Source organism: Seriola dumerili, unplaced genomic scaffold, assembly GCF_002260705.1.
Source record: "Seriola dumerili isolate Sdu_G_001 unplaced genomic scaffold, Sdu_1.0 BDQW01000017.1, whole genome shotgun sequence".
Lineage (NCBI taxonomy): Eukaryota > Metazoa > Chordata > Actinopteri > Carangiformes > Carangidae > Seriola > Seriola dumerili.
This window is the reverse complement of record NW_019174272.1, coordinates 1,343,591-1,357,651: the sequence shown is the minus strand read 5'-3', so window position 1 is coordinate 1,357,651 and position 14,061 is coordinate 1,343,591. Positions and strand designations below refer to the sequence as shown.

General features: G+C 45.5%; 1 protein-coding gene across 1 annotated transcript in view; it reads left to right on the top strand.

The window, feature by feature from the left end:
* Positions 1-2,432: 2,432 nt before the first annotated feature.
* The window catches only part of setbp1 (SET binding protein 1), a 33,132-nt gene continuing 21,503 nt past the window's right edge, over positions 2,433-14,061 (top strand). The window contains exons 1-2 of the mRNA XM_022751808.1: positions 2,433-3,231; positions 9,109-9,701. Coding sequence (XP_022607529.1) covers positions 9,267-9,701 — 435 coding nt within the window. The 5' untranslated portion in view covers positions 2,433-3,231; positions 9,109-9,266. The remainder of the gene's footprint in view (positions 3,232-9,108; positions 9,702-14,061) is intronic.

Below are 14,061 nucleotides of genomic sequence, written 5' to 3'. Positions count from 1 at the left end.
TTTAACTACAAGTTTGAAACTGTGCAGGGTGTTTACATGCTACTGAGATCACAATCAGAAATACCACCCCTGCTAATGAAATATCTCCCAGTGGGTACTCTACACGAGTGTGCGTACACACACACACACACACACACACATGCCAGGGATGAGTAACAGCTAGTAACTGTGGGGCACCACAGAGAGAAAGGTCATCTGACATCATTTGCATCGCTTGTTAATGTTAAAGGATGTTTTCCATACAAGGAAGGTCAAGTTTTGCATGGAGACACGATACAAACATAACTTCTGACAATGATGAATTAATGGAACAACTGTGGCTTGTTCATAGCTGGTTGATGTGGGTTTTCCACCCTCTGGTAATTTGACATATTAAGGGGACAGCACCAGCACACACACAAACACACACACACACACACACACACACACACACACCACAACACAAGCGCACACACAAACACACTCACACACCAAGGCACACACACACACAAAAACACACTCACAACTCACACACACACAAACACACAGTACCACACATACACACACACACACACACACACAAACACAACACACACACACAAACACAACCACACCACATCACACAACTACACACACACAGAGCGATCACAAACAGCACACAAACACACACACACCCAAACACACATAACACACACACACACACAAACACAACCACACCACACACACATCACCACACACACAACACCTACACACACACACACACCACGACCATCACACACACACACACCACAACAACACTACACACACACACACACACACAACACACACACACAAAAAACACCCTCACGCACACCATTCACACACACAAGAACACACACACAACACACAACAAACACACACACACACCATACCACAACACACACACACAACACACACACAACTATCACACAAACACACAACAACACACACACAACAAACACACAAAACACCTACACACTACCACACCAACACCGACACACACACAACACACACACACACACACACAACACACACACACACACACACACACACACCACAAGCACACCACCCCCACACACACAACACCATTAATTAACAAACATTAATATCCCCACTTACACATCCGCCTTGTCTTCCTCTGAAGCAGATGTGTTGGTAGAGTGTGCAATGAAACTTTTCATTTCACTGAACCCAAAGTAAAAAATTGGACTTAATTACGCTCTGTCAGTCAAATAACACAATCTCAAGTCATTCAAGTAGTTGTGGTTTATGGGCAAACCATTTCCTATTAAGACAAAAGAGAAAATTTTTATAGATTAGCCCACAGGTTTGCAAAATGTTTCATGCTATGATTCAAAACTCCCCTGAGGACATGTAACATCTGATAAGATTCATGTATTTAGTTTTGACTCAGCAGAAGTTTACTTGTAGATGAGGAGAGTTGAACCACTGATCATATTCTTTCCTATATTCATAAATCCAGCCTCTTTGAAGTGGAGGAAAGCCAAAATACCCTAAAAGGATACAAACATATAATGTTAACATTTAATAACTTTATTAATGCATTTTATATATTTATTAAAACATTTAAATCTACTCTGTTTCTGTTTGATATCATTTGTTACTTGCTTATTGATCCTATGTCTTTTCTAAACCCTGGTTAATTGTGAGTGTGTGTTAGGCCTATATGTGCTGTAAGCTCTATGTTTTATATTTGATGTTTTATGTGGTGCTGCTATCTTTGCCAGGACACTAACAGAGTCTAAGCTCAGCTCTTTTTTTTTTTTAAATAAAACTTAAATTTAATTACTCCTGAATTTTCTGGGAGGCCCCTGGGAATTTATCAAGAAGGATGACAGAGGGCCAAAAGGGATCTGGGGACTTTCTGGTAGTATTCAATCACTATCTGGTTACTCTGGCAGAAGAGCAGTTCACAGACTGAACAAACTAATCACCGTCCAAGCCTGTAAGTTGGCAAGTTACACATACTGTTGAGCTGCTTCTGGAAAAAGTCTAATATAATTTAGTTTTTGTTATTTCTGACTTCATTTATTATTTCTACATGCTAAAATAATTAATTCAGGCTTCATAAAAGTTGAAGCATATGCTGGTACGTATCTTGAAAAAAAAGTGCAAAACATCTTTCTCCTTACTGCAGAGGCTCAAAAAAAACAAAAAAAAAACAACGAGTCTTTTGCCAGATGTTGCTTCCCCCCTTTGCATTACATTAAAATAACACCATGTCTGTATGAGCAGTCCCACAGGAGAAGGCCCTGGGAATTAGCGGGGAGGTTGCAAAAGGAGACGCGCTGAGCTCGTTTGCTGCCAGGTGGAGGCGATGTCGCTCCTCCTCTCCTCTCTCCTCTCTCCTCTCCTCTCTGCTCTGCTCTGCTCTGCTCGGCCAGAGCTCTCAGTCTGCTGGGTGAGATCATTACCAGACACCAGGCTCCGGGACCTGACATTCACCGATCGGAAAAGCAGAGAGAGAGAGACAAGCAGAGAGAGAGAGAGAGAGAGAAAACCCTGAACCGATGCAACCGGCGACTAAAAGCGACCTAAACCACCGTCTCCTGCCTCGGCTCCTCTGTCCTCTGTGCTGACGGCTGAAAGCGCGGTCTTGTCGCTGACATTTCCCCGCTGGATTTGGGCTTGTAGTCGGATGCGGGCTTGTTTTGACTGCAGTAATAGTGCTACTCACCCCCCTCCTCCTCCATCTCCTCCTCCTCCTCCTCCTCCTTCTCCCCTACCAACCAACCGAGTAGCGGATTTGCGAGGGATCTCAGCGCCGTGCAGCTCACCGAGCGAGTGACCAGCGATCCTGCAAGGCACCGGAGACGCACTGTGCACCGCCGCGGCTCTCCACCTCACACGAGTCGATCCAGCCAGAGCCTCTAAAGATCTCATTTCTGCGAGGAATTGGACATAAGCGCCAAGTTTCCGATTGGATTTTTTTCCCCCTGTGCGGCTACCTTGCTTCTGTCATCAGATCGGCTGCAAATCCTATTTTCGCTTTTTTTCCCCCCCTCTCTCTCTCTTTCCAAAGCACCGTTGACGCCATTTTCCTCGGGGTTTTCTGTCAAAAAATATATACATATAGTCTGGCACCGTCTGACAGCTCCCCAGGAGGCTGTCATCTCATCCGTCGCTCGTGTAAAATGTGTCTAAATGGATTGTAAATGATCTTGATAAAATATTTACACGTTAGAGCCGAGTGTGTGACAACATTAGACATGGGTAAGTAGCCCCGGTTGACTGGCCACATTCCACACCTGAATACACCTCTGCTGTAAATGTGTTAATGTGTATTAATGTTATAAGCTGCTGAGTGCTTCTGCTTTTCATGTTTGCTTTTTTTTTTTTTTTTTTTTTTTTTTTTTTTTTTTTTTTTTTTTTTACATGCCACCTTCACCTGCAGCCTTTTACATGTTGTCTGCCATTTTTGAAATTCCTTTAGCTAAATGACATGGAATATGTGAAATTGCTTGTTAAGTCACATGCCAACAAATTCGACTGAACACATGCACGCGCGCACATACTCGCACCACCACCACGCGCACGCGCAAGCACGTAGACACAGACCACCCCAAGCAACGCTGTACCTACTCAGCCTCCATTCATTATTACTGTGTTATACCTTAGTAATTAGGTGGCAGTAAGATAAAACAGCTAATTGGGTCAATGGGGTGAAGTGTCCACCACTGCACTGATCAAGGAGCAGCTCAGGCTCTTAGTTCAAATGTTTTTCTGCTGTGCTGGACCTCCTGCATCTCCACTGACATTGCTAGTCCATCACATAGCATGACAGTCTGTGACATGCAGCAGGCAGATGGTTGTTACTCCCTCAGTCTGTCATGAGTTATGTCACATTGAACTGTGTCCTGTAAGAATTCTTGAAAGATTTTTTATTTGGATCTGTTTTTTTTTTTTGGTTTTTTTTCCCTGTTTGTTCTGATGGAGTTACGGAGGCTAGAGAGTGACAAATGTGGATGAAGCCAAGTGTTTGGAAGTTGCAGGCTGAAGCACACTCAGCATGCGAGGAGTGTGTTTTAATTCCTGACTTTGCATTCATTCGTGTTTCTTTTTTCACTTGAGGCATAAAATCCACACATGCCACCATAGCTACACTTCAGAGATGCCAGTATGCATACAAATGTGGCTTCCACATTGCATCCAGTAAGGCTCAGTGGGAGCCGGCGCTCCTCCACTCTGGTTACATTCATCAATAGCTGATCAGTTTCACGTGGCTTGCAGGTGGGTGTGAGAGACGGTGTGGCCAAAAGTGATGGCCATGCTTTGGCTGTGTGGAGGAAGGTGCAGGGGCTGAAAGTAAATGGCAATACGCCACTGTTATCAGCAGCAACCAGAAACCTCAGTCACAACCACAGGACCAGAAGATAAATAGACAAGCCTCAATGAGTCAGGGAAAGTGTGGAAAAATGGTCAGGTCTCCAGGATATATGGGAGTGAAGGTGTGGAAATGAGCAGTGGATAAAAAAGAAGAACAAGGGCATGAGCAGAGAGGCAATTGTAAGAGAAGTGCGTGACTAGGTGGAAAGAAATGGGGTTGAGGGATGGATAATAGAGGTGATTCAGACTCGGATGGAACCATCGATCTTGTCTTGTTAACAGGTTTGGGGGAGTTGAAACTCTGGCAGTGTGTTTTTTTTTTTTTGTGGCGTAAAAGTATGAAGCAGGCTATTAAACCCCCCTGTTAGGTAATGAGATGCCCATGCCACCTTTAAATTAAAGCATGAGAAATCGATTAGGTGTATCCCCTTCTGAGCTGGATACCTCGGGTCGAAACAGGATCACAGAAGGGGGGGGGTGTGAACGGGATCCAAGGACAAATCTAACTGTTGGCAGGCTCTCTCAGCAGAATATCAGCACTGGAGTACCTTTTGGCAGAGCTCACAGAAAAAGAGAGAGGGAGGAAGAGAGGGAGAGGTAGGAGGAGGGTAAAGGAAAGAGGTAGCACAGAGAAGAGGGGAGAAAACAGAGGTTGGGGTGGGGGGGTGAAGGGAAGGAGGAAGACAGTTGGGAGTAGGGGAGGTGTTTTTGCTGACAGCCATTTTGTGGCTTCTGCTGCAGTTAAAATGGTTTAACATTCATCTGCTTCTGCGGAGTAGTTAGGTGAGGATGGTTTTAGTGCTACCTGGCATATGGCTCATCCAGAGGAGTGTATGCGTGCGGGACTGCACAGAGCGGCTGCAAGGCCATTATTTTCTATTATGGCTATCCCACACATGGCACTTAATGGTTGTACTTTTAGCTGCCCTATAGCCGAACACATGCCTGTGCCATCCATGCTGAACTGGGAAGAGGAATGGTTTTATTTTGCATTTCATATCCCAACAGAAGTTCATAATATTCAGTAAAAAAAAAAAACCCACATACACTCCTTGATGTGGAGAGGATAAAAAAAGATGGCTTCCGTCACCTTGCTCTGCACTGAGGCAGAGGACTAATAGACATCCAGTTTGAAAACTCGTGCTCGTGCCCGCTGGATTTGGAAGCGCTAGAAAGCAGGAGCCATTCCTTTTGATTTGTCTCCAGCCAAAGATTGGATCCCTCTAGAAACATTGGTTTACATGATTGCCCCTTCACTAGAGGGCAGGATTAAAAGAGAAAAAGAGATAAATGAAAAATGAAAATGGCAGACAGACAATGTTCATCATCCCTCTGAGATACTCATCTACAGCCAGGGATGGCCGAGCCTCTTCTACACTCTCACATCAAAGGGGGGGGGGGACTCTTCACCTTGTGCAATCACACGGGCGTTTGGTGTGCTTGTGGATGTGTGAATCTGTGAATCTGTGAGCCTGGGTGTGTGTGTGTGTGTGTTTGTGTGTGCGCGCGCGCGCATCTGTCTGCATGTGTCTATGAGCTATTTGTGAGTCCACCTCAGGCACTGGGCTGCTGGGTATGCAGCCTTAAAAGGTTGTGTTTCTGCTGCCATTTCTCTCTCTCTGTCTCACTCACACTCAGACTCTTTCTACCTCTGTTTTGTCCGCGTGTCTGTATCATTCACCATCTCTGTTCTGTCCACCTGTATCCCATTATCGATGCTTTATCATAATTGTTTTCAAAGGACAAGGCGAAATGTTGGAGGAGTGTCTCATTCACAGCCTTTCGCATCCAGCACAGGGATTGACCTTATGCTATTTGAGAGGGAAGCTGGTTAGCGCTGGCAGTTTTGAGAACATAATAAAGCTATTTATGCAGTGAGTCTGGCCTCTCACAATCACCCTGCTGTCTGAGGCTAGTCGAGGTGTGTATGTGTGTGTGTTTCAGTGTGTTTGTGTGTGTAAGAGCGAGAGAGGAGAGAGAGAGAGAGGAGACAGTGAGGCTCAGGCTAGCTAGGCGAGGGAGGCCCGAGGAGGGGTCAGTCTTACATAAACTCTCAGCCTGTCTGCCAGTAACAGAGAACTAACACAGCTTAGGGCACCGAGCAGGGAGGGAGGAGGAATAGTCATGACCCAGCTAAGTAGTTTACACAGTAATGGCCCAGAACGAAGATTGTACTGATGTATGACGCCATTTTGTTGTCATACTGGGTTATAGTTGTGAGGGGGTACTGAGTCTTAAGCGCACCACCCAAAGTGGATGTGTTTCTTTTTGATGTGTGTACATGTGAGTGTGTGTGTGTGTGTGTGTGTGTGTGTGTGTGTGTGTGTGTGATGTTGTGGTTGGCAGCTGTCTCTTTTTCCTGTCATTGTCCTCAGTCACATGACAGACAGGGTGGCTTTCACACATACCATTAGGGCGAGTCACCAAGCTGACATTAGGGACTGGGAGGCTCCTGGAGGACCAAACAGGGTCATGTGGGCAACTGTCCGATCAGGCCGGGACTGAGCGTGGACTCACTGTCTTATGGTTATCCCTGTAAAACTTTGAATACTTGAAAGTTATTGAAGCACCACAGCAGCGGTTTTGCATGTTTCAGCCCATTAAATGCAAATTACCTTTACTGTACATTACTGCTGACCAATTTCCAAAGCATACCATAAGTTTTTGGATGGATTTTCCAACTTCCTGGCAGCCAGGGGTTCTATTCATTTTAATGGGGTGTGAAAGTCGTCTTTCCTGAGATAGGCAATCCATCAAACTGAATTTTTAGCCTCTTATTTATGTGTCAGTGTTACTGATCGATGTAACACTCGTTGTTGTGTATTTATGCAGCAAGCATAACCACAGCGAGCAACTCTTTTTGCGGGAAGTGTTAGATTAAGGAGACACTGGAGATTTCAGATTGCCAAAAAGCATTGCAATCACAGGCTTTGTTGTTTGTAAAATCAAACCTAAAAGACAAACATTGACTGTGTAAAAGGGATAATGGGAATTTGGTAGTTTCTTTCATTAAACAGGTTGCTGTTGGGCAGCTATAACTTCAAAGTCTCACTGTTGGAAGATTTCTTGAAGGCAACAAAAAGGAATCATTTTCAGGAGAGTCCCTCCTCAGAAATGTAAATAATGTAACTCTGACACAGAAATAAAGGCAGACTGAATTTTCAGTGTGATGATGGATTGGTTAACTCAAGTAAGTTTTGCAAGCTCCTTTTCATCCTGCATTCAATGAACGAATCAATGACAAAATCAATGAATTCCAGGAAGGTAAGAAATCAATCTGAAAACTTATTAGTGTGCTTTTGGAAAATGGTTGTCAGTATAATCTCTGCCATGACTGTAAGTGATTTGGAGTTCATAAGCTTAAACATGCAAAACCACTGTTATGGTCCTTCAAGTCTTTGAAATACTGCTGTGGATTATGATTATTCAATCACACTGTAAGCATGTGCTGTGAGGCTTGTTGGGTATTATGATGGGGATCAGCTGTTAGTACAGTAGCGTGGGCTGGTACAGAGAAAACACACACACATAGATAGTGTAAAATGCCTACAGTAACCATGTCAGAGAGTGTATTAGCAGGGGGTAGGAGGTGGGTAATTCTGTAAACCTTTTGTGCTCTCAGGTCACTCTTGAGTCTGCAGCAAGCAATAAGCTTTCACAAGAGTCATGTCCGCAGGTAGTGGTCTAGTCTGGGTTCACGTCAGTGTAAATGGTGTCTGTCTAAGCTCAGTGTGTGAGACAGCATTCCCCACTTCCAGCTCAGTCATGCCTCATGTCATATTGACTGATGGGATTCCCTGGAGCTGTAGTGAGAAGTGTAGTCCGGTGTTTGTTTTGGTTGCTTTCTGTTTATACGCCTGCGTGTAAGTAAGCCTGTGTAAGTGCATATGAGTGTATGTGTGTTTGTCTGAGTGTGTAATATACATCTGTGCCTGCATGTGCAATGATCCAAAAATGAAGACCTGAATCCTGTGAGAAATGGCCTTTCCCCCAGAGAGCAGAAATAACAGCAGGGGTGCAGAAGTATGCTCGGTGACAGCAACACTGTCATTTGTGTGTGTATTTATGTGCATAAGTGTATGGAGTTTGTCATGCATGTGTGTAGCAGTGCCACTGCATGCGTGTGTAAAACAATTCAGACGCTGGTTTTTCCAGACCAGCTCGTAAACCACATCTGGGGAAAGAATTTAGATTCCTTCCCTCCGTCTTTCTCTGCTGCTTTCCCTTTTCCCTCTGTGTGATTCCCTCCCTTCTTCCCAGCTCTGGTGAGAAGAAAAAAAAAAACAGAAGTCAGCTTCTTTCATTTTTTCTGTCTTGTGTCCTCAGGCTAACTTCAGCCTGGTTTTAGAGCAGAGAAGAGGAATGTCTTATTTTGCATTGATCACTCTAGAGTGTCTGCACGGCTCTGCCTCAGATCTGTCGTAGGGATAGAACGAGGGACGAAGTGAGGGAGAGAGGATTAGCAAAGACTTGAGTGAAGGAGAGAGTAGGGAGAGAGGAAAGCAAGTGGCAGTGGGTTTCTAAAAATTAGTTTGCTTATGCGGGGTACAAAATGCAAATGAGAGCGTGGCAGCACGCCTCTACAGCTCTGTGATGAGCGCGTGTGTTTGTCTTCATACATAACAGGCAGCTAGTGATGTTGATGACAGCGGACAGGCCTGTGTAGAGACGCAGCACTGGAATGGCAGCAATGGAGATGACAGGACAGGGTGTTTTAGCCGCCATTTTTTTACTAATCATGTCATTCACCTGTTCTCTCTGCAGACTGTCCCTGGCTTCGATATGTTCCTGTGGGACAACCAACCCAACCCCAGTAGCTGACTTACAACAACCAACCAGCCGGACAGACTACTGTTCTATATCTTCCTTTTGGCTGGCTGCCACAGCTTCCCCCATCCTGACTGGCTCTGGCGGGAGCGTGGATGGAGCCAAGGGATCTGGTTGGCTCGGCCCGACCCAAAGAGGTGGAGTTACAGGGAGGCAGGGTGGGGCCAAATGAAGAGGACCAGGAAGGAGCACGGGGCATCGGTTTGGTGTGCAGTGATGATGTGATTAATGGTGCCATTAGCGAAGGGGAGGGGCTAGAGGAGCAGGGGGAGGGGCTTCTAGAGGAGCAGGAGTTCTCCATCAAGGAGGCAAGTTTCCAGGAAGGAAGTCTAAAGCTGAAGATCCAGACCACCAAGCGCACCAAGAAGCCCCCTAAGAGCCTTGAGAACTACATTTGCCCGCCGGAGATCAGGATGACCATCAGGCCTCCAGTCGGAGAGGGCAAAGCGGGGCGGCAGGGACGAACAGGAGGCGGGGCAGGAGCAGGGCGGGGCCAGAAGGACGAAGAACGAGGACCCCCCAGAAAAAGGGTAAGTCACCACCCCTGTAAATGCCGTCACTTACGTGTGGTTTCAGTTTTCAAGTAGCTGTGTAACATTTCATGTACAGTATGTTCTTCATAAGTTTGAGTTTTGAAACACTCCTGTGGCTGCGTCTTATCTCAACATCTCGCTCCCTCTCTCATACACTCCCACCTCTTTCTGTACCTCGCTCTGTCAGTAGCTCCTTTCCCTGCTTGGTTACACAGGGTCAAAGTTTGCTGCGTAATTGAAACCAGTCATGGCTAGCTGAGATCACACAGTAACACACACACACACACACAAGCACACAAGCAAACACACACATACACACACACACACACACACGCACACACACACACACACACACACACACACACACACACACACACACACACACACACACACACACACAACACACACACACACACACACACACACACACACACACACTCACATAGGAGCTGAGAATAGGGCTGACATAAGCAAGTGACAGCTGGTGTCTGCTCTCTCCATTTGTGGTCATATACACAGAGACCTTTTCCTGTCTCCTCTCCTCTCCTCTCCTCTCCTCTCCTCTCTTCTCCTCTCCTTTAATGAAATCAGTTCTTGTGGGTCACACCCCTTCATCCCCCCACCCCCTTCACCTCCATCACACCCTTTACACACTACACTGGTGTTTGGTGTGTGTGACACTGTGTATGTACAGGTCCTTGGGGGAATCTAGTGTTTGCAGTGTGTGTTGACCTACACACTGGTGTGTGTGTCCAAACCTGACAGCCATCTTGATGTCAGTGAGCTCGACAGGCCCAGCAGGAGCGAAGGCGTCATGTTGTCAACATGATGCTGGGCCGTGTTTTGTCGTGTTGTGCCTCAGTATTGTGGTTTTAACTCAGATTCAGAGGGCGCGTGAGGTAACAGGGCTGCATGATTGTTGTTTTTAGCCGTAACCTAGTCTAGCATGGTCAGCTCTATCTCCAGTTTATGTCTTCGTTGGGTCAGTGTTTAAGTGGGGTCTGATATAACCCAAAAAAAGATGTGGGCTTTTTTAAATTTCAAAAGCCAATCAGCATCATCGGGGATCTGTTATTGAGTGAAATTTTACATGGCTAACCAGCCATGTAAAATCACTGCTTTTATATAGAAATTGTCTCTTTTGTTCAAACAGTTGAGGTCTCAAAAATCAGACAATGAAAGGAAATTAGAGGCTACATGCTGCTCATCCTCTCAGTTAGGGCCCGTAGTCTTGTGAAACCAGTTGTATACAGGTGTATCATACACACTTTATATTACGGTTTCCCAACTTTGGGCTTAGGGACCAGAAAAGGGGTTAAAAGATAAATCCAAAGGTGTCAAAAGATGATTAAAGAAAAGAGAAAAAACATATCTTGCTACACTACAGTTTGAATTTTTCAGACTTGCCTCAAAATTGTCATTTTTTCTTATGAATTGCTGGATTATTTTTTTTAAAACTCTAGAGATTTTTCAAAGAAAGCAGTTTTTGGTTGAACTGGCAACAACCAGTAGACATTTGTAACTGGTGAGTGGACATTGCTTCATAAGCCAGAGAGATTGCTGCTCTTCGTGTATGTCTGTTGGGTTTTTCAAACAACTGGAACATTTGTTGAAATCACCAACCCACTCACAGCACACCTTGTGCTCACAGTCTGAGAAATGATTCAAATATGAAATTGCAACCAAATTGCAAAGAAACCGTGTGGGTGTCATTCTGTCATCTGCAGGTTTTGACATCATCCACAGTCACAGTTTCAGCTAGCTGAATGCAGGATGTGTATTCTAAGCACAAAGGACACTATGAATATGTCTGACCTGCTGTTACCTTTATTTAAATAAAGTATGAAAATATACTGTATGTTTACCAAGGAAAACTGTCAGTGTTTATATCCACGAGTAAGCTGAGTAAGCTGAGCCCTGCACTCTGATATTTGGGCAGCTATTCCTAATCCAGCGCCATCAGTCCCCATTTGGAAAGCCACTGCTGCAGTATGATTGACAGAGGTTGTCATAGTGACAGGGGCAGCAAGCTGGTCTCTATTGAGGTTTTGAGGTTTGGGGAGATGAGGGGAGGGGAGTGGTGGATGTGTTGGTGTTGATTCAGATCAGTTTCAACCCTTCATCCCCTACGCTCTGTCCCTCAATCACACCCTCCCCCATCCCCCTTCCCTCTACCCCCCTGCTCCCGCCTACATCCTTTCCCTCCATCCACCCATCACCTGCCACCCCAAGGGTGTAATACAGGCAGGCTCACTGGAGAGGAACGGGTTAAAGAGAGAGGCTGGGCTGCTTTCTGTCTTTTCTGTCTCCCTCTCTTTCCGTGTGTGCGTGCGTGCGTGCATGTGTGTGTGTGTGTGTGTGTGTGTGTGTGTGTGTGTGTGTGTGTGTGTGTGTGTGTGTGTGTGTTGAGGTTAAATACTCTCTTTGTGGTGTGTGTGAGGCTGTGTGTCAGGAGGGGATGGGAGGCGAGGGGGGGAGCAGATGGACAGCCTCTCTGCTCTCTGTTGTATTGTGTCCAAATCTACTCTTTCCCTCTTTCTCTCTTTATCTTTTATCTGCCTCTCTTTCTCTGCTTTTCCCCTCAGTCTTTTCTTCCCTCATGTCTTCCTCTTTTCACTCACTCTTTTTCACCACTCTTTTCTTCCTCTCCCTCCCTCTTTCACCCTCTGTTGTCTTGTAGCAGATGGCAGCGTGGGGCAGCAGCAGCAGCAGCAACAGCAACAGAGCAGAAGCCAGAGTGTGAGCAAGAGATGGGGAGAGGAGAAGGGGGTTATGGAAAGAGGAGGAGGTGCAGAAAGGAGGTGGGGGTCAGGCATATGGAGAGCCTGGTTAAGGGGCCCCCTCAGAGGGAGTGTGTGTGGTAGTGTGGTGAATAGAGGAGGGGGAGAGGCAGGATACAATAGATGCCCATTAAGACAGAGATTTGACTCTAATAGACAGAGAAGGGGAGAGACAGACAGACAGATAAGTAGGCAAACATGTAGAATGGTGCAAAGAAAGACATGGAAATGCCATGTTTTAGCCATTCTTTCTAATACTCTGCTGTCAAAACTTCTCTTCTCTTCTCTCAACTTTATTTTCATTCATGTGAGGAAACTGGGATGTTTCAGCAAACAGCATGAGGACACACTACAAGCAAGACCTGGAATAAACACAAAAAAAATATGCAAATGGGGATTATACATTACATATATTTTCACAACTGACTAATTCAACAGTGGAGACCAGTAAAAATTGTATAACGCATGAATTTAAACACAGGCCATGTCCAAAAATCACCCTATTTTTGCTACATAGTGCGCTATATTTCCCTTGACCACTTTGATATATTTGAGTGTAAAATGTATGTAGTATATAGTGCAATCCCACAATGAAATATGTGCCATTGTAAAGATTCAAAAATTATAGCCATTTGCCTCAACACCTGTCAGTGATGACGCAAAATGATAGTCATTCAGAAGTGTCCAAAATTGCAATTTACTACTCACTATAGAGTAAATTACTGAGTGTCCATTAGGAAGGGCGTGATGAATGAGAGAAGAGAAGAGAAGAGAAGAGAAGAGAAGAGAAGAGGAGAGAAGAGAAGAGAAGAGAAGAGAAGAGAAGAGAAGAGAAGAGAAGAGAAGAAGTTATTTGCCAAGCTTAAAGGAAATCTTACCCTCCTATCATCTCAATAGCAGGCATCTATAACCAGGGGGTCAGTGAGCAGGCACGTTGTGTCAGGGGACAGACCCACACACACACATAAACGGGATATGATGGGCTCCCCTTCTCTGTCTCCAGCTGACATCACACACATGCTGAACGTCCTCTCACACACAGCTCTTTGTCTGGGCACGCTGTGTGTGTTTGGAAGATGAATGTGTGTGTTCTAACGGATTGGGTCCTGGGTCAACCACTGCATCACTCCTCCAGACACATGCCCATGCGCGCACACATACGCGCACACACACACACACAGACACACAGTTATCGGTCCAATGCCTACACATGGGGAAGCATACGTGAGCTAAAATGCATCCGCTCTCTTTCTCTTGATCTTCCCTCTCTCCCTCTCTCTCTTTCTCTGTCTCTCTCTCTCTCCCTCTCTCTCTCTCTCTCTCTCTCTCTCTCTCTCTCTCTCTCTCTCTCTCTCTCTCTCTCTCTCTCTCTCTCTCTCTCTCTGCCTCTCTCTATCTCTCTCACACACACACACACACACACAAATCATGTTGAGCAGTGATTGCAGTTAGAGAGAGTGTTTTCCTGGTTATCTGTCCAGTTCTCTGGACGTGCCAAATGTGGCTCTTAATCCATTTCACTATCTGTGGGGAGAGATAAGCCAGAGCTTTTCCAGGAGTCCAGGCCAGGCTGTGTG